At 31.6% G+C, this 22,647-nt stretch overlaps 1 protein-coding gene across 1 annotated transcript in view; it reads left to right on the top strand.

Moving 5' to 3' along the window:
- The first annotated feature begins 2,072 nt into the window (after positions 1 to 2,072).
- The window catches only part of LOC118203319 (retinoblastoma-like protein 1), a 78,582-nt gene continuing 58,007 nt past the window's right edge, over positions 2,073 to 22,647 (top strand). The window contains exons 1-5 of the mRNA XM_085827590.1: positions 2,073 to 2,472; positions 4,140 to 4,276; positions 17,885 to 18,085; positions 21,683 to 21,747; positions 22,044 to 22,169. Of these exons, the coding sequence (XP_085683716.1) occupies positions 2,335 to 2,472; positions 4,140 to 4,276; positions 17,885 to 18,085; positions 21,683 to 21,747; positions 22,044 to 22,169 (667 nt within the window). The 5' untranslated portion in view covers positions 2,073 to 2,334. The remainder of the gene's footprint in view (positions 2,473 to 4,139; positions 4,277 to 17,884; positions 18,086 to 21,682; positions 21,748 to 22,043; positions 22,170 to 22,647) is intronic.

The raw sequence follows: 22,647 nt of genomic DNA, 5'->3' as shown, positions 1-22,647 counted from the left end.
CAAAGTTCCACTGTTCAAGTCCTGTAATTGCTGTGTGGAGAATACCGACTAACTTGTCAATCGAAATTTTTTCGTTTTCAATAACATGTCTGTCAATTTCTTCACTATCGGAAGCACACATTAAACGCGCATGCGTAAACGCATTACACGCATGCGTAAAGCATACAAAATATTTGTGTTTTTACTTATTATTATATATTACTTATTATTATATATTCAAATATTTTCTATTCGGGGTGAAAATTATTTTAACTTCCCCAAGAAAAGTTCCCAAAACTGTTAATGACGCCATGTCATGGGTACTAGATGAAAATATTCAGAAACTGTGGCCGGACTTATTGAAAAAATTCAGAAAGCAAAATCTCCAGTCGAGAAATTAGGGGCCGATTTGAAGCAGCGCAGAGACTCATTGACTTCACCGAAAATGGGAGTTAATCAAGTGACGAAGTACATAACTTTTCCGACACCTTCTATCCGAGCGATCATAGCCCAGTGGTAAAGAGCAGAGCAACTTTCCTCCGCACATTGAGATCATGGTTTCGATCCCCCAACTTAATTTTGGACTTTTTGCGCCTTCAAGAACTTCTTAATTTCGTTTCTCGATCACTAAATTCGAACTGCATGACTTAAAGGTCACTTTTTATTTTTTCGCCTACGGGTATGGTGTTTATTGAATTTTAACGCCTTTTTATTTTTTGAATGGCCGTTAGCACGTTTCTACTAGTCAAAAGAAAGTCACAAGTTCGAAACTCAGTTTTGTGTTAATTGAGTTTTGCGAAAACAAATTACAGCCCAATTTAATACAATATTACTAAATTTTATTAGCTGATTAACTGAAAGATTAATATGATCATAGTTTTCAGACTGTGTTAGTTATTTAATTATGCTAATCTTAGTTTTTTAATGTTCAATAAATATACTACTTAAGACTTTGCACCTTTACGATATTTCTTATTTGAAATTTTTGCACTGAAATTACACTGTTGCTTTGTAATGTAGTAATCTTTATTCTTTATTACTACTTTTTACTCATACTGGTTTGATATTCATGACATTATTGTCTATTTATTCATTAATAAAGGTTTTGATTTAAAGCACAGTAGTTACTTATTTTTTCTGAAACATGGTTATTTTATTATTTCAAGATTTAAGTGCACAAATAGGAATGCCAGAAAATGAAATTTAAAAATAAATAAATAAATAAAATAAAAAATTAGTAATCTGTGTACTCAGCACACAAAGGAAAAGCATATATATTTTTTAAAGTTTTGCTGCAAACTAAATTTAGCAAAACATCAAAATCACGCGGCATCATCCGTAAATACTTTCCGAATTGTACCGTGTCTTCAATACGCAACTCCCGGAGCAGGGTATTACGAAGGCACCGTGAATTTCTCGTCATTTGACCCAATTTCTGGTCCAAACGTGTTTTCTCCCCCCCTTCCGTAGCTGTATCTATAGTAGCAATTTAAAGTAAAATAGTCATCCATTATTTTGACTATTTGACAACACTGTAAGCTTTGTTTACAAATCGTAGACAATGTGACGTTGTAGAGAGCGGGAACACTTCCTTTCACAGTGATTGGCTGAGTGAGTTCCTGTACTAACGAGAAAAATCGTTTCGTGTGGAGAGGCGAGCTATCTCAGATATTGTCGGCCAGCTAAGTCGCTAAGTCGGCCGAGAAAATCGCTACGTGTAGACGGGCCTTAAAGGATAATTTCTAATAGCTCTACCCTTATCTAAGGCACTTTTGGGTGTAAATATGAATATAAAGTCTCAAAATTCAATTTATTCAGGTACTTTATTGTAGACTACTATATGGAATTTTTAAGAAATACGAAAATCTATAGAGATATCAGACGAACTGGTAAATAACTCTTGCTTTTTTTATATGCGAATTTATTCTTTGTTCTCCCAGCATCTAGCAATATAAAAACCAAACAGCAACGAACCATTTAAATCAGGGGTCTGGCAACAAACGAAATAGGAAAGTAAGTTTTCCCGCGCTCTTACTAGTCCGAGGACGCGCTCATAGGAAATGTGTAAATAGTCCATTAGAACAATATTTGGAAAACGTAAATATAAATGAAAATTGTGTTCGAAACCGATTTTAATTTTTTAATTTTGCAATTAAAGGAAATGGAGAAATTTTAAAGGGCTCAAAGTGCCGAAGATTATATTAATAAAATTCAGAAACTTGCTCGCGGAATAATACAATATTTCGGTCAGCTGATAGATAAATTTTTCCCGCCAATCCTGCGTCCGTGACCGATGCAAGCTAAGATTTTTTAATAAGAATTAAATGGACATATAGGAAACATTTTGTGATTAAAATGAGTGTTCCAATTCCTAATGAGCAAGAAATACGCGAAAGATTTCAAGCATTATGCGCTGATTTGAATATGGATGGAAATGCGACTGACGAAGCGTGGCAATCTTTCCTAAGGATTAGTAATACTTATACATTAGAGGTATAGATTTATCTGTATAATTGTATTTTAATAAGTACATATGTGATAGATTTCAAACAGTTTGCATTTTTATGCTACTTTTATATTAGTTTCGTTTTCCCCTTTTTTTCTTTTGTATTTCAATTTTTATTAAATACATGCATGTTTAAAGGGAAGGGGCATGTACGCGATCTGTATGTATATTTTATTCATCCTATAGATCTAGAAATATTTTAGGGTTAGTTTGTTAATGTCCTGCATCATATACGAACATACATTAAAGCGTAGATGTCTGATATCATGTATTTATACAGCTCATTTATTTATATTATTGTTTAAAAGCCCCTTCCCTGAACTGGCATTGATTACTTTCACTTAATGTCGTATTTCTGCAACTAGAGATTATTTATAAAAATTGTAAAATATGATATTTTTTTAACTGTAACTTCTCATGTAGATTAGTGCACCAGAGTCATTTACTTGCAACGAACCATTTAAATCAGGAGTTTTTGTAATTTACGTGTTTATGTAATTTACGGCATTATTTTAAGTGACAACAATTATGTTTATAGAAGCGGTTTAAACAATTCACTTTTAGAGGAAATTTTGCTTTCTTTCTTGCCTATTGATTTTGTAAAGAAAAGATCTAGTGTGTGTATAAAAATTTAAAAAAAACGAAAGAAAATCTATGATGCTCTCAAATTAAAACAATTGATCTCTATTTAACTGATTATATAATAACAACTCTGAATGGAGATATCGTTTTACTTCTTTTTATTATTTTAATGTTTGTCATTGATTATGAATTAACAGGAAAGTTACAAATTATCTGAAAAATTATGTAACACAAGTTAAAAGGTGAATTACATCCAAGAAATTTTAATCCTTTTAGCTTCAGCCAATTACTTTTTTTGAGGGTGCAGGAGGGGCTAAAGATTTGCTTAATAGCAGCCACTGAAAGTAGTGTCATTCTTTTAGATCAGTAAACATCTACTAAAGTGCATTTGAACTCTATGAGAATCTGTAAGATCTGTTTCAGAATTACTGTAGCTTATAACTTGAGTAATAATTATATTACAGAAACGTATTTAATAAATCCCAGTCAAAGCTTGAATTGTTTGCTATAGTTTTAACTAGTAATTTATTAACTATTATATTAGCTTTCAGAAATTTGAATATGTAGTAGTACTCTTATAGACTTTTTAAAAATACCAGAAAGCAACAAGCTAAATATGTATATACATACACACACATATATATGTGTATGTATTTACGTATTCATTTAATTTATTGTGTCTTTTTTTCTATTGGGAGTGATTGATGTCACTGCAAACATTGTCGTCATGTCAGTTATGACCCAGTAAGAATAATGCTGGTAATATACTGAAGTAGAAGATGACTTTCATAGCAGAGTTTGCATACATTTTAACATAAATTGTGTCATTTAATCAAAATAAAAAACATTATTTTTTCATTGTAAAGCAAAAGGAAAACAGTAAAATGTAATAATATGAAAATAAAAAAAAAAAAGTAATGTTGACAGGTAAATTTAAATCAAAATTAATCAGCTGAAATGAAAAAATAAGCTTAATGCTTTTAAATGTTAAAAAAAAAAAATAATTACTGTATTATAATAATTTTTTTCCAAACTGAAGCTTAAATTATTTATAAAATATAATAATATTTAGGGTGATAGTTTACACTGGTTGGCCTGTGCCTTATATGTTGCTTGTCGAACATGTGCTGTCCCAACAGTCATAAAAGGAAGTTTTGTTGAAGGCAACTGCGTTTCTCTGACAAGATTGCTGAAGTCTTGCAAATTAAGGTAAGTGTTTTTTAATATGTTCTTATAATATTATAAAAACATTTAATATATTATTTGCATTAACATAAAAAAATTATAGATCCATTATTCATTTTTAATTTTATATATTTTGAAGAATTGCTTTGAGAAGTTTTAAAGCAAAATGTTATTTTTTTCTTATTTTAGGATTTGACTTAACTAAGTATAGCCACAGAGAAATTTAAGAGAGCAAAAATTCATTATTTTTCTTATTACTCGATAAAAATTTCTCACCACTTTAAAGCGACCACAGCATAAGTCTGTTTGTAAAGGAAATGCAAGATTTTCCATCTTCTAGCATATTTGCTTATAAAAAAGAATTTTTTTTTTTTTTTTCCTGCATGTAGATGTTGAAGAAATTTTCCAGTATTAAACATTTAAATATATTTATATTATTCAGTGAAACAGTTTACGTTCTTGATTCCTTGTGGAGTTTACTAGTTATGCTGTATTCTGTATTTCATAATCATATAGTGCTGTTAAATTTTATGATTTCTTCAGTAACATGACTGTTGTGTATAAATTACAAAAAGTAATTATTATTATTTATTTATTTTGTTTAAGAAGTTTTTAGAACATCAGTTGATTCTAAACATATGAGGAAAATAACAAAATATTATGTAAGATTTCATCAGAAATGAGGAAAGAATTGTGAGGAAATATTTACATTAGCAAAAAATGTTTCAGGTGGTTACATTAATATAGATTTTAAGGTCGGACTCTTTGTTTAACCCATTAATTTACTAGATTATTAGTCTTCTGCTATTTATTTTAAAAATTCATTTGAATTCAGAAATTCATTTGAAAATTCATTTGAATTTTGAAACCAAGATGTGCTTACTGTAGTCCCCTTTGTAATGCAAAAGAGTGTTTTGAATGCATTTGGAGCTGTATATATTATGATAAAAATTCTGTAGAAAAGGTTTATAGATCCTTTTAAAGTTGAAAAATGATGGGAGTAAGAATACCCAAAACAATATAATGGTTTTGAAGTTATATCACCTTTTGATATAACATCTGCAGGGTAAATTGCCTGTAAATACTGAATAATATGTGATGTATTTATAAAAAATTATTGTTATAAGATGTTTTAATAATGAGAGATCTTATGAAAAATAAATTCTAAGGATTTTTTTTTTTTTTTTAAATGTAGAACTGATTGAATATCTTTTATTGGCTGATGGATCTTTATTTGCTAGCATCAATTTGTAATGCAAGAAAATTTTTAGAATAAAATTCTATGATATCACTAATTAAAAATTAATTTTATTTAAATAGTTAAAAGGTGGATTCTTTTAAATTATCCTTTCTTAAATGTCATGAACTGATAAAAGTATAGATAATTATGTAAAATTGCTGTTATTTTTATTATGGAGAATACTTTGATGTATAAATTCATGCGACATTTAAATGAACGATAGGAAAACAGGGTAAAAATATAATTCAGGGTGCCCCTTGGCAAAAATTGGCAATTTTTGGCGATTGGCCAGTAAAGCACAATTTCAAGATAGCTGCTACACAAAACCAAAATAACAAGTCAAAGAATTGCACAAACTTAGTGTCCATGTACACATCAATTTATTTTCACTTAAAAATCAGAGAATTGCACAAACTCAACATTGCACACTCCCTTGACTTTGTCCATGTACACATTGATCTATTTTCACTTAAAAAAAAATAATAATAAGCAGAATGATGTAGTCATATAATGTTAAAAAAGTTACTCATCACTAAAATTGAACAAAATTTGTAGTCAATTGAAGCTCAATAAACTATATTTTAAGTCGTGCAATGAAATAACAAAAAAGGCAATATGTGTTATCGCATATATGCAAAAAGGAAATATCGACTTACCATATTTAGAAATTCTGTGTCTTCAGTCTGTGGCACACAAAATTCCTTAACAGCATTAGAAAACTTTCTAAAATTGTTAAATTTGAGTATGCATACTGCCGTCACTGCACAAATTCTCAAAAATAAGAATAAAAAATGTCCTCTGTAGTGCTGGACTGTCAGTGACATTTCTTGCATAACCCTTTCTTGCGACAAACCCATTCAAAGCCATCTGAATGATCTTTACGTTCGACCATATGCATTTCCTTTGTACAAAGAGACATTTACAATGACTACTAAGTAAAACTTCATTTGCACACCAATCAATTAATGCATTTTTTCCCCTTTCGTTTCCAAATCGTACAGAAACTTCATATTATTCTCATCATATACAGCCATTTTACAGTGTACAGCACAAAATAAGTAACGTACTTCCTAACTGGCATCTAATGCAGAAATAAGCCCTTACGAATATTATCCCATCAGTCAAATTCACTGCAATCACACAACCAATCACATCGTAATAGGGTTTCCGTAACATTCAACTACTCAGGTTATCATGAATGAAACAACAATTTGGCAATAAATGAAACAACAACTTGTCAATTATCCAAAGGGCACCCTAAAATATAGATTAACCAAAAAATGTATTTAAAACTGTCTAGAAATTATATACTGTACTGCCCAAAATACTGTCATTGAAATGTGATAAGAAATATTTGGTAGTATTCTGTTATCGAGAACGAATTAAAAAATGTGTAAATGTATGTACACTACACAATAAAAAGAGGGGGCAGGACAGATCTATATCTCTCGTTCTACGGGGCTGATTGATGAAATTCAAATTGCAATTTTTATGCCTCAAAAGCGCAACTTAGGATATGTATTATATTTATATATAGCATTGTTTTAATATAATATAGGTATTTGACACAAAATTGGACTTTTCCTGAAATAACATGCCAATTTTTTTCCATGTTTTGATTCTACGATTCAAATTATGCCAAACTGCCAAGTTATGTAAAAATCACACTAGTAGTTTTTAAAAAATTAGTTCTCAAAATTTTAGCACCTCAATGTTAATTCAGTTTTGTATGCATTTATTAATCTCTCATTTTTTAACACTTGATTCTTTCTTTCACAGTTTGAAATTTAGGTTCATTCTAAATAAAATTCACCCGTTTTATACGATTTATTTTTTAAATTTGTATTTTAAAATAATTTTTGGTTGATCTTTAGATTATGGTAACTTGGCTATAATTTGGCGACCAACTCTCCTACAGCAATACTCTATTTTTTTTTCCAGCTGCCATTTTGTCTTCACGAAGTAAAGACATGTTTCTTTTCTTTTTATCTACTGAACACTTCTTCCAACAATCTACTAGCCGAATTACACTTATGCTAGAAATTTTATCTAACAAAACTGCTTAATCATGACAAATATTCACTGCAAAATTGGGAAAAAGGGCACAATACCATACTCCTTACGCGTTTTTCAAAATAACACATACACATAAACCATGTACACGTCGACTTATTTTTACTTAAAAAAAACATCCCAGAATTACACAAAAATGGCATTGTGCACACTCTTCACTATATCCATGTACACTGCTTTTTTCTCATAAATTAGAAAAATTTCACGAAAATACGTGACAATTTTCTGAATCTTTAAACCCGGTAAAAAGAACATATATGAAATTACCTAATAACGAAAAAGTATACCCTTTCCAAATATGAACATTTCCACGTATAAAATAAATAAAATGTCCAAAAACTTTTACCTCTAAATTATCTATTATATTATAAACGTCACCAACGAATTCATACCGCAAACATTACAAATACTTAGTGTCAAATATTTAAATTATTTCCATGCACGTTTACTTCAACTAAAACATATACCAAATTCCTACAAACATAAAATTCACAAAATAACTATCATTTAAGACACAATAACATGCCGAATAAATACTAATTCAGAAGTCAAACAACAAAAATCAGCGTTATATTTACCAAATTTTCACAGGACCAGTTTCGATGGTTTTACCGAACCACCATCTTCAGCTGCAAAACCACAAATGAACCAGATAGGAAATAATGATTAGATAAGATAAGAAAGCCTGGACAAGAATAAGCAAGTGGCGCCATCTGTTGGTGAAACCAGAACTAAAACATAATTTCTTTAAAGGCCGAAGGCAAATTTGGATTGGAATTAGGATCGTTAACTAGAACAGAAATATTTTTATGAATGTGAAATGCCTCTAGAAAATCCAATTCTCCAATGGAAGATGTTTTTTGAATAATTTTGGCAGCAGAAAAACTGAAAGTGTGGTTTTCGGACCAACAATGTTGAGCAACAGAAGACTTCTGTGTTTCCTTTTTTCTAACATATGCCTCATGTTCCTTGACGCGAAATTTTAAGGCTCTCTTAGTTTGGCCAATGTAAATTAAACCACACTGGCAAGGAATCCTATAAATACCCCAGGAATTCATATCCGGAATGGGGTCCTTGAGTATGGAACTCGGAATTTTATTGATGGGAGAATAAACAACCCGAAAGTTAAATTTCTGCAAAATATGTGAAACTTTATAGCTAATTGTTGGAAAGAAGGGAATGACAACAGAATTTTTATAATCTCCTAAAACAAGAGTGTGCCTTTTAGTGTGTTGAGATGAGAATTTTTTAACTGCTTGATTAATAATGTTGGGTGGAAAGCCCCTGTCAATAGCTATTGCTTTTAAATAATTTAGTTCTTCATCAAGTGCTAGTTTGGAGGAGCAAACTTGAAGAGCACGGAAAACATAGGAATAAAATGAAGCTAACTTTTGTTTAGTCGGATGACATGATTTAAAGTGTGGTGGAAGGCAAACCGATGAAGGTTTACGGTAAACCGTAGTACTGAAGTTGGATGTGTTACGTGTGACCAGAATGTCGAGAAACGGAAGAGAATTGCAAGTCTCAAGTTCAAAAGTGAACTGAATAGCAGGATCAATAGAATTCATTGTTGAAAGAACTTTATTTAAATCATCTTTATTACCTTCAAACAGAGTAAAAGTATCGTCTACGTAGCGGAACCATGCCGGGAAGTTTAAAGTTTCAAACAATTTTGATTCATAATAATGCATGTAGATATCAGCCAGGATGGGACTGAGGGGGCTTCCCATGGCTAATCCCTCAGTTTGCTTGTAATATTTATTTTGGAAAACAAAATGTGTTTGTTTCAAACAGAGTTGAGTGAGAGAAATTAGCTCATCAATTTCGATGCAAGAGAAATGAAATTCGCGAAGTCTGGTTTCTAGACATCTTAATGCACCCTCCACTGGGACATTGGTGAATAACGATTTTACATCAAAAGAAACCATGAGTAAATTACTAGGAGAAATGTTTTTAACTTTTTTTACAAACTCTATTGAATTTTTTATGGTGTAAATGTTATTGTCTAATAGAGTTGAAAATCTAGAAACTAAATATTTATCTAATGGATACGAGGCAGTACCTAAATTTGATACAATAGGGCGGAAAGGAATACCACTTTTATGAATTTTGGGAAGAGCATATAATCTGGCACAATTCGCAACAGATGGGATAAGTGAATGTTTTAAGTTGCCTGAAATGATTTGCGAAGATTTGATCGCAGTTTTTATTTTTGACAAGTCCGAAGGTGAAGGATCCCTAGCGATCGGATTATATGGTCTTTCGTTTAAGAGTCTAGTGACACCATCAATGTAAGTGTTCCTATCCATGACGACTATCTGGCCACCTTTGTCGGCCTTTGAAATAATAATATCCGGGTTAGAATGAATTTCACGCAATGTAGCTCTTTCTCTCGCAGTTAGATTTGGTTTCAAAGGTTTATTATTGAATTACATTCTGGTCACATGTAACACGTCCAACTTCAGTACTTCGGTTTACCGTAAACCTTCATCGGTTTGCCTTCCACCACACTTTAAATCATGTCATCCGACTAAACAAAAGTTAGCTTCATTTTATTCCTATGTTTTCCGTGCTCTTCAAGTTTGCTCCTCCAAACTAGCCCTTGATGAAGAACTAAAGTATTTAAAAGCAATAGCTATTGACAGGGGCTTTCCACCCAACATTATTAATCAAGCAGTTAAAAAATTCTCATCTCAACACACTAAAAGGCACAATTTTGTTTTAGGAGATTATAAAAATTCTGTTGTCATTCCCTTCTTTCCATCAATTAGCTATAAAGTTTCACATATTTTGCAGAAATTTAACTTTCGGGTTGTTTATTCTCCCATCAATAAAATTCCGAGTTCCATACTCAAGGACCCCATTCCGGATATGAATTCCTGGGGTATTTATAGGATTCCTTGCCAGTGTGGTTTAATTTACATTGGCCAAACTAAGAGAGCCTTAAAATTTCGCATCAAGGAACATGAGGCATATGTTAGAAAAAAGGAAACACAGAAGTCTTCTGTTGCTCAACATTGTTGGTCCGAAAACCACACTTTCAGTTTTTCTGCTGCCAAAATTATTCAAAAAACATTTTCCATTGGAGAACTGGATTTTCTAGAGGCATTTCACATTCATAAAAATCTTTCTGTTCTAGTTAACGATCCTAATTCCAATCCAAATTTGCCTTCGGCCTTTAAAGAAATTATGTTTTAGTTCTGGTTTCACCAACAGATGGCGCCACTTGCTTATTCTTGTCCAGGCTTTCTTATCTTATCTAATCATTATTTCCTATCTGGTTCATTTGCGTTTTTGCAGCTGAAGATGGTGGTTCGGTAAAACCATCGAAACTGGTCCTGTGAAAATTTGGTAAATATAACGCTGATTTTTGTTGTTTGACTTGTGAATTAGTAACTATCATTTAATTAAAATATAATTAAATTCAAAAACACTACTTAAAATATAAATAAGCACATAAATTAAAGTAATAAAAATTAGCTTACAATCCTAATTACTTTAAACTAAATCATTGCTAATAACAATTTTCCCAATAATACCAAATTACTTTACTTCCACCTTACATTTAGAACAATGCATAAACATAATATCATCAAATAATTAAAAATACTAACTTACCTAATCTTCTTCAGAATCTTGATTACGTGTTCGATAAACTTTTCTTATTTTCTCCGCTAAATAAAAAGCAAGCGAATGTGCGCCTGTTTCAGGATCTTTAAAATCATACTTATAGTTCACAGCAAGGTACCAGGTAAAATAAATAACTTAATAAAACATCTTTACTTCTATCTCGCACAACCTTAAAGAAACACTTATTACTACCCCTTTCAATCCCACTGAATACCCATTTCGAATTCACTTTAGTTAGGGCCATGGGATCCAAAAATTAACGAACACTGTTTCACACAACACAGAATAAAGCCAAACACAAAATTTCTAGATTTTTTCCCGATTTCCCCCCTTTTCCGATTAAAGAACCGTAATTCGTCCATTAATATCACATGACATATCCCATGATCTCTCATTTCCCTCACACAGAATAATGCATAATTGGAACTGAGTACTACTCACATTATTACCAAAGTCCCAGGTAGTAACCTTTATCGCCTCCAAAATGTCGCCAAACTACCAGTTACCATATTCTAAAGATCAGCCTAATTTTTATAAATTTTTTGAAGAATAAAAATGTGAATTATTACCTGTAAAATTTTTAGCATCGTTTTAAAGTAGATGTATTTCTAAGCACACCTGCAAAAAATTTTAGCTTTTCATTCAAAATTTCCGAAGATATACGTGAATTTATATATTGGCGCATTTTGAAATTTGGCATGTTTATTGAAAGCAATAATAACATCTAATGTGGTTTATGCACTTTGTTAAAAGGGCTCACCAGCGGCCGAGCGGTAAAGTCGCTGAACATTGGTAGTTTGGTCCGAGGTTCGAATCCCGCGGGCTGGCTGCATGGGCGTTTTCGTGGTTTTTCCCTATGTGTAACGTGTATACGAGCCAGTTTCCCATAGAAATTCCTCCACGAAGGCATCCCTCCCATTAGGCAGATAGCCCTCGAGGCTTTGCCATAATCACACGCACACACACACGCACTTTGTTAAAATTATTTTAAAAGTAGGAACAATGTGATTTTCCCCCCTCTTATGCACAATGTAAAAAGGGAAAGGAAAACAGGTTGCCATAAATTAAGAATTTTGCCAAATTAATTATACCTGGCGCAAACTGAAAAAAAAATTTTTTTTTAAAAATTTCTCTGTAAATTTCGCACCATATTTTAAAAATTTAATATTTAAGCATAATTTGAGTCATAGAATTGAAATATGAAAAAGAATTGGCATGTTATTTCAGAGAAAGTCCAATTTTGTGTCAAAATACATAAATATAGCTATATAGAAATATAAAATATTTTAAGTCATACTTTCGAGATATGAAAAACGCAATTTGAATTTCGTCAATCAACCCAGTAAAACAGTATAGAACTGTCCACCTTTTTTTTTATTTTTTTAACGCAGTGTACATATATATTGTTACGAAATGTACAGGCGTGGTAAGATAGCTTCCCTGCAAAGCAGTTTTAGGTTTGCCACATTTGGCGAGAAATTGTCCATTTGGCGACAAAATTGGCAATATACCATGGACGGATGGAGAACCTTTTAGAACGAATTCTTACCAGTTTAGCCCAGATTGTCCTCAAACACAAGTCGAAAGCTATATAAACCCTGCTGGTACGTGAAAAGTCAGAGATAGCCAGCCTCGAGTTAGTCAGTCTGTGCGGAGTCGATCGAGTTGGCAGCGAGTGTTGAGTGGGTCGTCGAGCGCACCGAAAGAATCTCTCAGTGTATCGCAGTTAATGCATCGTCGAGAGAGCGTGTTGAGATTTGGGAACGACTGAACCGAAGAGTCGGGAGTTGTGCTCTGTGTGTCGTCGAGTGCATCGCGAGTTGTAGTGTGGAGAGTCTCGATAATACGTGGAGTTTCAAGAACGACCGAGCAGAGTTGAGAGCTGTACTCTGGTGCTTTTCAGGGAAGCTGTCTCCACCATTATTGCCTGACAGTGTGGAGGCTGTGTCGCTGATTGTTCCAGTGTGTTTATAGTAGATGTTCGATGACTGAAAAACATGACTTTGGGGCTGTCCTGACTAATACAGTAAAAAGTCGTTAATCCGGACTCGTCGGGACTTTGGCGAATCCGGATTATAGATCATCAGTTTAAATCTGGTAAGATGGCATGCAGAAATTATAAAATTAAAAATATGAAACCGTAATTTATGAAATAAAGAACAATTATGATCTAAAGGGTATCAAAATTTGCAAAAAAAAAAGAACTTAATATTTGTGTACTTTATTAAACATTTCTTTCAGTGTAAGTTGTTTAAGTTGCTTTGTTTTATGTGATAATACTTTCTTTTTAATTCTATAAACAGACATAATTTCTTGTTCAGTCACAAAGTTCCGCTGTTCAAGTCCTATAATTGCTGTGTCGAGAACACCGACTGATTTGTCAATCGAAATTTTTTCGTTTTCAATAACCTCTGTGTCACTTTCTTCACTATCGGAAGCGAATTATAATGACGAGGAACTTGATTTAAATCATATCAAAGAGGGAGTACATCGAGATGAAATACTACATTTAGTAAGAAATTATAAGCCGAATAAAATAAAAACATCTGCCCTGAAGATAAGAATAGTGCTGACAGATGAACTTCCAATTTATTGCCCGCCGCAGAGCAGCATGAAATTGATAAACAGATTTCGGAATGGTTAGAGAAACAAAGGTTGCCTTTATCCATTTTTTGCAGGAATTCCACTTTTTGTTTGATGGACATCAAAACATACTTTCTCTTTGTGGATCCTTTACATATTAGTAAATATATATCGGAAATTCTATTTGACATAATAATAAGTTCAAGCTTACTTTTATAAAATTGCTCTAACAGTCTGCAAAAAATAATAAGCCGGATCCAATTCGAAGATTAAGGAACAACGCTATCTGCAACATTAACTGAAATAGATAATTTTAGCTTATACCGTCCGTTATACATTAAACGCGCATGCGTAAACATATTATGCACATGCGCACACGCATATGCGCAGCCGCAAAGGTTTTACGCGCATGCGGAAACAACCATGCGCCAACGCGACACATGCGCAGAAAGTTTGTAGCTTTGAGGTCCGGATTATAAATCATTCCAGATTATAGGGTCCAAATTAACGACTTTTGACTGTATTGGCTAAATAAAGTGTTTTTCGATACCTTATTCACTCCGAATCCGTAACGAACGTACCAAAGGAAGAAAATAATGCAACAACTAGTGTCAGAAGTGGGATTTGCGAGTGAATGCCAGTGACTCGCTTTGATGGGCTTTTCTTAGCTGAGATCAGAGCTGGGTGAGAAGAGATGAAAGCCAAACTGAAAGAGTTAAAAGCCGGATGTGCTGAGAGAAAAGCCAGATATGATGAGATAAAAGGTGGATATGAAGAGATGACAGGTGATATGAAAGCTGGACAAGAAGAGATGAAAGCTGGGAGAGGAACTCCCACAGATGAAAGTGGAGCTTGCAGAAGAAACTGGAGCCATAAAAGAAGATGCGGAAATAATGGATGGGGCATCTGAAGAAACGGAGGATGAAGAAATGAAGGAAGTAGCTTGTGAAGTATCTGAGAAAGCTAAAGAAATAAAGGATGAAACATCTTACGAGATTAAAGAAAGAGAACAAAAAGATGAAGAAAAAGATGGGAAAGACACTTCTCATCCTCAGGTGTCGGAAGTTGAATTGGAAGTCAGTTATAATACTGTTTGTAAAGATGAAGTAATAAACGAAATGGCTTGTAAAGCTTCTGAAAGAGGTGAAGAAATAATTTATGTAAACAAAGTTCCTGATTTTCAAGTGCCTGAAGTGGAAGTGGAAGAAAGTGAAAATGTGACTATTAAGTTCGTCAAAAATGATAGTGAGGTTGCGAAGTTGCAGTTAGCGAGTATTGAACCATCTGAAAGTGCATGTGATGCAGAGGTGGAAGAAGCTGATATACAGTTTAGGCAGTGCGCTCCAATATTGCAAGAAAATTCACCCACTTTGCAAACCATGTGTGCGTGTCATAGTGCAGATTGTGTAGACAAGGACTTGATTCCAAGTCCGGATACTTCTGCTTGTAAAAGATCGGATTCTCTTCACGGCCCTGGTGCAAACATCAGAACTGGTTCCCAGAAAACGGAGCTAAATGGGCATGTACCAGCGGCTGAAAATACCGAGGTGAACTGTATACATGATGGGAATAAACTACAGAGTGGAGTCTGAACTGTTTTAGATTTTCCTGTGGATGAAAAGCTTGAAAGAACTGATTCTTCAGACTGTGATATGCATATTAGAAATGCATCTGAGAACTGCAGTAAAAGAGTATTTGACCCGGCTATAACTTAATGAAAAGAGTGAAATTAAAATTCATTCTGAACTTTAATTTGTATAATTTAAAATTGTTATGCGTGTAATTTGTTTATATAACTTGTACATAGTGTAAATATTAGTTTCTTTAGTTATTTGTATGTTTTAAAACAATTTGATTTTGATTGATTTGATTGTAAATTTTTTTGTATCGAATTTGGCTTCTGACCTAGGGTTGTACTGCTCGGAACGTGCAGTCCTTGGGAGGGGGCAGTGTTACGAAATGTACAGGCGCGGTAAGATAGCTTTCCCGCAAAGCAATTTTAGGGTTGCCATATTTGGCGAGAAATTGTCCATTTGGTGACAAAATTGGCGATATACCATGGACGGATGGAGAACCCTCTAGAACGAATTCTTACCGGTTTAGCCCAGAGTGTTCTCGAACACAAGTCGAAAGCTATATAAACCCTGCTGGTACGCGGAGAGTCAGAGCGAGATAGTTAGTCTCGAGTTAGTCAGTCTGTGCGGAGTTGATCGAGGTGTCATCTGGTCAGCGAGTGTTGAGTGGGTCGTCGAGTGAACCGAAAGAGTCTCTTAGTGTATCGCGTTTAGTGCATCGCGTCGAGAGAGCATGTTGAGCTCCAAGAACGACTGGACCGAAGAGTCGGGAGCTGTGCTCTGTGTGTCGTCGAGTGCATCGTGAGTTGTAGCTTCCAGAGTCTCGAGAGTACGTGGAGTACCAAGAATGACCGAGCAGAATCGGGAGCTGTACTCTGGTGCTTTGCAGGGAAGCTGTCTCCACCGTTATTGCATGACAGTGTGAAGGCTGTGTCACTGATTGTTGTCCCAGCGTGTTTATAGTAGATCTTTGACTACTGTAAAAGTGTTTTGTAGCTGTTCTGATTAATATTGGTAAATAAGGTGTGTTTCGATATTCCATCAAGTGCTGTCATCGTTATTCACTCCAAGTCCACATGAACCCCATACAAACGTGAAAGAAGAAAGTAACAACTGATGTCAGAAAATAACGTAACAATATGTATATGTATACATGCACATATATTCGTACTTGTATGTTTTTGCATGCGTACGGATTGTTGTAATACATTAAATGCACAGGTCCGATAAAAAGTTAATAAAATTTGTTCTTATCACAAGAAATATAACAAAACACTGGATTTTCCCCCCTCAAAGAATAAAATTTAGTCGTATCACAGGAAATATAAGAAAACACTGGATTTTTCCCCCTTCAAAGATATTCGTACAATATCACAATATCATGCAATATAATCAGTAGCTATATTTTAAACCATTGAAACATTAAGTAGAACACAATCCAAAGCGCAGAGAAAGCTAATCCCATCTCACCGTGAATTTGCTACAATCAGCAATAACAGTTGTCTAAACAGCTAAGCTGAGATGTTTCTCTCTGGCTTTTAAATTTTTTTAAATTGGCTGCACGATACAATTCTAGCAATTTCTGGAAAGCAAAAAGCGTAGAATTACGTTTACAGTTAACATAGTAGTCAATTACAGAGATAATCTTTTATTCAATGTTAAATCCACATGCTGTTGTATTTTTTTATTTTTTGCCGTAGCTTTCTCTTAAAACTTGTCATTGCATGAGAGAATAAAACAATTTAAATTATAATTCTACTAAAAATAGCTAACTAAATACAAAACCCGTAACAATATAGACATGCGTACATGAACAGATTCATCCATCCATACATCCATTTCTGAATCTGGTCTTGATATCAGAAAAGTACCATCAGATAGTTTTCAAAGTTTTAAAATATATATATATATACATAAATGAACCATTGCCTTTTAAAGTTTTGTTATATCTGTAGCTTTTCTAAAGAATATAAAATTTAATAATGTGCATTAAAAATTATTTTCATTTATCTGTAATATTTTACATAAAAATTCTGTATTCATCAGAAATTAATTTGAGTTGATTTCTTTCTAAGGGAAAAGGAGGGATCAACAGGAGTTTGAAATATGTAAATTTATGATATAGATCTGTTAAAAATTCTTTTCACAATATGCAGTATTTTCAAAGTTAAATGCAAATTTGTTTTGCTGATAATAAATATGAAGTTTAAACACATTTGCTAGTTTTGATGTAATTATTAAGTTATTTGCACGCCTTGATTTACTCAATCTCTGAGAAAGTATGGGAAATACTCATTGAAGTACAATATTATTTCATTTATAAATTTATTTGAGTAATTAGCAGAAGCACTGATTATTTCTTTTGAAAAAATTGCCTCATTAATGATGACAGTGCTGTCGGGATGCATATACTGTATTTAAATTTTCATACAACTTACTTCCCTATAATTTGCATGAGAGATATTTCATATTGCTGTGCAAGAAAGGGAAAAGAAAACTAAAACTAAACTTTTTTTTTTTTTTTTTTTTTAGCTTAGTTCATTTTTTTAGCAAAATGAAAAAATGGGCTGATATGGCTAACTTACCTAAAGAGATGCGTGATAAAGTTGATAGATTAGAAAGAAGCTTCAATGTTTCTACAGTTATATTCAAGAAATTTAAACCTATTTATCTTGACATCTTTAAAGATCCATTTAAAGACCCACCACGACCAACTAGAAGTAGAAAACAAAGGCAAGTTTTTTTTTTTTTTTTTTTTTTTTTTTTTTTTTGTATTTTAACTATATTAGTAGTTTGTATTTTAACTATATTATATATATCTTCAGTAAGATTAGTAAAAAGCATTTGACCAAAGTATTTTGAAGAATCTTTGGAATAAATGTGAGTATTTTACCAATAAGATCTCCCAGTTTAAAGGATTGGCCTTCTCTTTTAATGTTGCTGTTCATTTATACAAGAATGCTGATATAGTTTTCAGATGAATTTGAAAAAAACAAAATTCTCGACAATGAATGATTTGAACGATGCAGGTTTTACATCTCCCCTCGAAAGTTATATGTTTGACTGTAGCTGTAATTAAAACCATGTAATTAAATAAATAATAGTACTAATAAAAATGTTACTTTGATTTATTTTAAGATACAGTACAAAGTCCGTAATCCGGACACGTCGGGACTTCGGCAATTCCGAATTAGAGGTTTTTTCGGATTATAGATCATCAATTTAAATCTGGTAAGATGGCATGCAGAAATTATACAATTAAAAATATGAAACCGTAATTTATGAAATAAAGACAATTATGATCTAAAAGGTATCAAAATTTAAAAAAGAAAAAAAAGTTTTATATTATTTGTTTATTTTATTAGTAAACAAATATACAAGTTTATAGTTTATTTCTTTCTATATAGCTATATAAGTTGTTTAAGTTGCTTCATTTTTTTGTGCTAATACTTTCTCTTTAATTCTATAAACAGACACAATTTCTTGTTCAGTTACAAAGCTCCACTGTTCAAGTCCTGTAATTGCTGTGTGGAGAATACCGACTAACTTGTCAATCGAAATTTTTTCGTTTTCAATAATCTGTCTGTCACTTTCTTCACTATCGGAAGCGCACATTAAACGCGCATGCGTAAACGCATTACACGCATGTGTAAAGCATACCAAAAAAAAAGTTTGTGGCTTTGAGGTCCATATAGATCATTCCGGATAATGGACATCTGGATTATGGACTTTGTACTGTATACATAAATATCAAGAAACTATGATACATCAAATTAAATAAATAAATATGTGTGTGCGTGTGATGTACTGGTTTAAAGAAAATATTAACATTATAACATATTATATTATTATCGCCAGTTCTTAATACATATTTTACACAGTCAGTTGAATTATGTGGAACATGTTAAAATATTTCTATCAGAAATAAATAACATCATTTATGCATATATAAAGGAATAGAAACCTATTTTAAATCACATGTAAGTGTTATAATAATAAATTATGTAATAACTGCAGAATAAAATACTTCAGATAAAGAACATTACATGCTAAATTTAATCTCCATAAGTCTACTATCGTATAAATAATCCGAAATTATTTCAGTAACTAATTCTTAATGATTCTTAATCTTAATATTATTATTAATAATATTTCCGATGAATAATTTGAAGTCTGCAGTATATTAACAGCCTCTTTGTTTACAAGTCAGTTTGCATGTAGAATCATCTGAAGCTTTTTTTTCTCTGATTCATTATATCTGCCATTTTAATATCTAATAGCAATGTATTAATTAAAGTTAAAGCAAGAAAACTTTGAAGCAGACAGAAGAAGTCATTAAAGCAGACAATTAAAACTAATATTGAGTATATTTAAATATGCTTCTCCCCTCGAAAAAAAGTTTTATACTGTTGAGTAACTGTCCTCTCATTTGAAATAATTTGTTTTTGCTAGAAATGTTAATTAAAAACTAATTGAATATCTAATTTTAAGGTTGTTTGGCAGTAATGAAATTATTGTAGCTTAGCCTAAAAACAATTTTGAATTATCACTAGAAATAAATATTGTGACTTGGAAAAGATCCTTGTCTTATGAAGATTATACAGTTTTAATGTAGTTACAGTAACAAAAAATGCTTTTATATAAACCTGGGTACTGTTTTATTATCAGAACAGGGTTCAGAAATGTATGCATGTATATGTGTTTATGTAATCTTCTATATAAGTACTAGCAGCTTCGCTGCCAGCCTTCGTCTGGCTTTTAAATGTACCGGAAAAATGGCTGAAGGGAAAATGAAACGTTAAATTTAAAAACTGCGTAGAATTTTACTCTGCAGAACAACTTCATAAAAAAAAAGTTATTACATATAACAAAATTACAATGAAATAAGCAATATCCCTTAATACAAATATTAATTATCCTAATAAATAAATTAATCAACTTCCCTTTACAAAATCGTAAGAACTCAAATGGTATAAAGAAGGTTAAGAACTTTGTTTCCTAAAAAAATCACTCAAAACTTTTCAATATCTTAAAAACAGTGAAATGAGCAATAAATAACATAAAAGAATGCAAAAAACAAAAAATTCTGAAAAGCAAAGTATAATTAATGATATTTTGTCTTATATTTTCAAGAGAAAAAAATTACAATGAAATAAGCATATCCCTTAATACAAATATTAATTATCCTAATAAAAAAATTAACCAACTTTCTGTTGAAGGGAAAAAATCATGCAAAATTTTTCAATATCGTACAGTGAAATAAGCAAAAAATAACATGAAAGCAACTCAAAAAACATTAAATTCCGCGCAGAATTTTACTCTGCAGAACAACTTTAGCAGAAATATATATATATATATATAAATGACTATGAAATATGCCAATCTCTTAAAAACAGTTACATAAGAAATAGGATGCAAAATTGTTGCGAAACCCATATTTCTAAAAGAATGAAACTATTCAAAATGATGTGATTTCATCAAAAATCTATCAACGACAATAAGAGAGGAAAATTGTTGCCAAAATCACATTTTTAAAGATGTGAGAAATGTACTCGGAAGCTTCATTTAAAAAAATCTTTTAAAAATACAAAATATTATCATTTTTCCAAAATTCTTTTTGTAAAAGCAGTCATAAGGATAAAAGTTTAACGTGTCCAAAAATCAAAGAAAAAGAAACTGTACATCTTTTAAAATAAACTTTTTTTAGAAAAAATCTTGTTGAAAAGGTGTTAATGATGTGATTTCGTAACAAAACATAAAATAAAAAAAATTCAAATTCGAATTTCGAAAAAAATCGATTCGAGGTGCACTGGCTCTTGTCTAGATGTACCTATGTACCAAATTTCGTAGCCGTGGGTCTATTAGCTTATGCGAAGCGCGAGCGAAAGACACACACACACACAGACAGAATTTTATTATATGTAGAGATGAATGTATGTATGCGTGTGTATGCATATAACACGTATACATGCACATACATTGCAAACACACATTGCAAACACACATGTATGCATTGAATCTGGTCTCAATAACAGAACAGTACCTAAATCTGTTAATTTTCTAGATATGATTGCACTTTAGAGAAATTTGTACCATTTGCACTTCACTTCAGATTTTCTTTCAAGTATTTGTCTTTTCTCGCTGCTGAAGGTGTTTCCTGATATTTAAGTGGGTCCTTCCACTATGTTTATTTTGATTATTATTTATTTCTTACATATAAGTACATATTTTAAATGATTATGTTTATGTATTTTTAACAATTTCTTTAATAATAATTAATTTTAATACTGTTCCATTAAAATATCTGTAATGTTTTTTTAAACCTTATAGAAGACTTCCATGTACATCTTCAGAAGTATTTTCATTTTGTTGGACACTGTTTATCAGAGTTAAGGGTATGAATTTCTTTTTCCTGTTAAATTCTTTGTTAGAACTGTCAATCTGCCATTTTCATTAGCATTTGTGATTTCAAATGAAATTATGTCTATTAGTGCTGAACTGGAACATAATAGTTTTTAAGATGATACCGTTTGACTTGTAGGTGTATTAGCCAAGTTTTCGAGTTACATTTGCAGTGCAATTTTGTAAAATTTAAATTGTTGACTTTTTATTTCAATAAAAATTTTAGCACCTTTTCTAAAGTATGAAAGGAAGCATTTATTTTGTTAAATTGTATTGTATTTTTTTTTAGGCAACTTTCCAGCCATATCTGAAGACTTGGTGAATTCTTTTCATCTCCTACTTTGTTGTGTTGATCTTATGTATAGTAATGCCTTATTAGCAGAAAAAAAAGATATTTTAAATCCAAACTTCATAGGTAATTTTAATTGAGAGATATTTCAATTTTAATGCTCATATTGTTTCCCATATTGTAATATTCTACATAAAATTTTTGTTAAAAATTGATGAAAAATTGTTATGCATATTTATGATATGTAAAAGGGTTATATTATCTATTAATGAAAGATATTAATTCTGCTTCATAAGGAATGAAGCAGATATACACTTAGAAATTGAAATTTTATGTATTATTTAATTATTTTTTATTTAAAAAATTTTTCATTGCATTATAGGTGATTAAAGCTGATGAGATATTTTTTAATATATATATTGTATTAATACAATAATTTTAATGCAGTAAAATTACATCAAAATATATTGACACAAAAGAGGCATTTTTTGAAAAATTATATTTTTAGAAAAATGCATATTTTGTATTCTTTTTAAAAATTTTGATTTATGTTTATACAAGTTATCTATATTAATACTGTTAAGCTCTTTAGAACAGGTAAATA

Source organism: Stegodyphus dumicola, chromosome 1 (genome assembly GCF_044657685.1).
Source record: "Stegodyphus dumicola isolate Sdum_Otavi_A_Nest chromosome 1, ASM4465768v1".
NCBI classification, from domain to species: Eukaryota; Metazoa; Arthropoda; class Arachnida; order Araneae; family Eresidae; genus Stegodyphus; species Stegodyphus dumicola.
The sequence above is the reverse complement of the archived record's forward strand: the minus strand, read 5'-3'. Positions and strand labels throughout refer to the sequence as shown.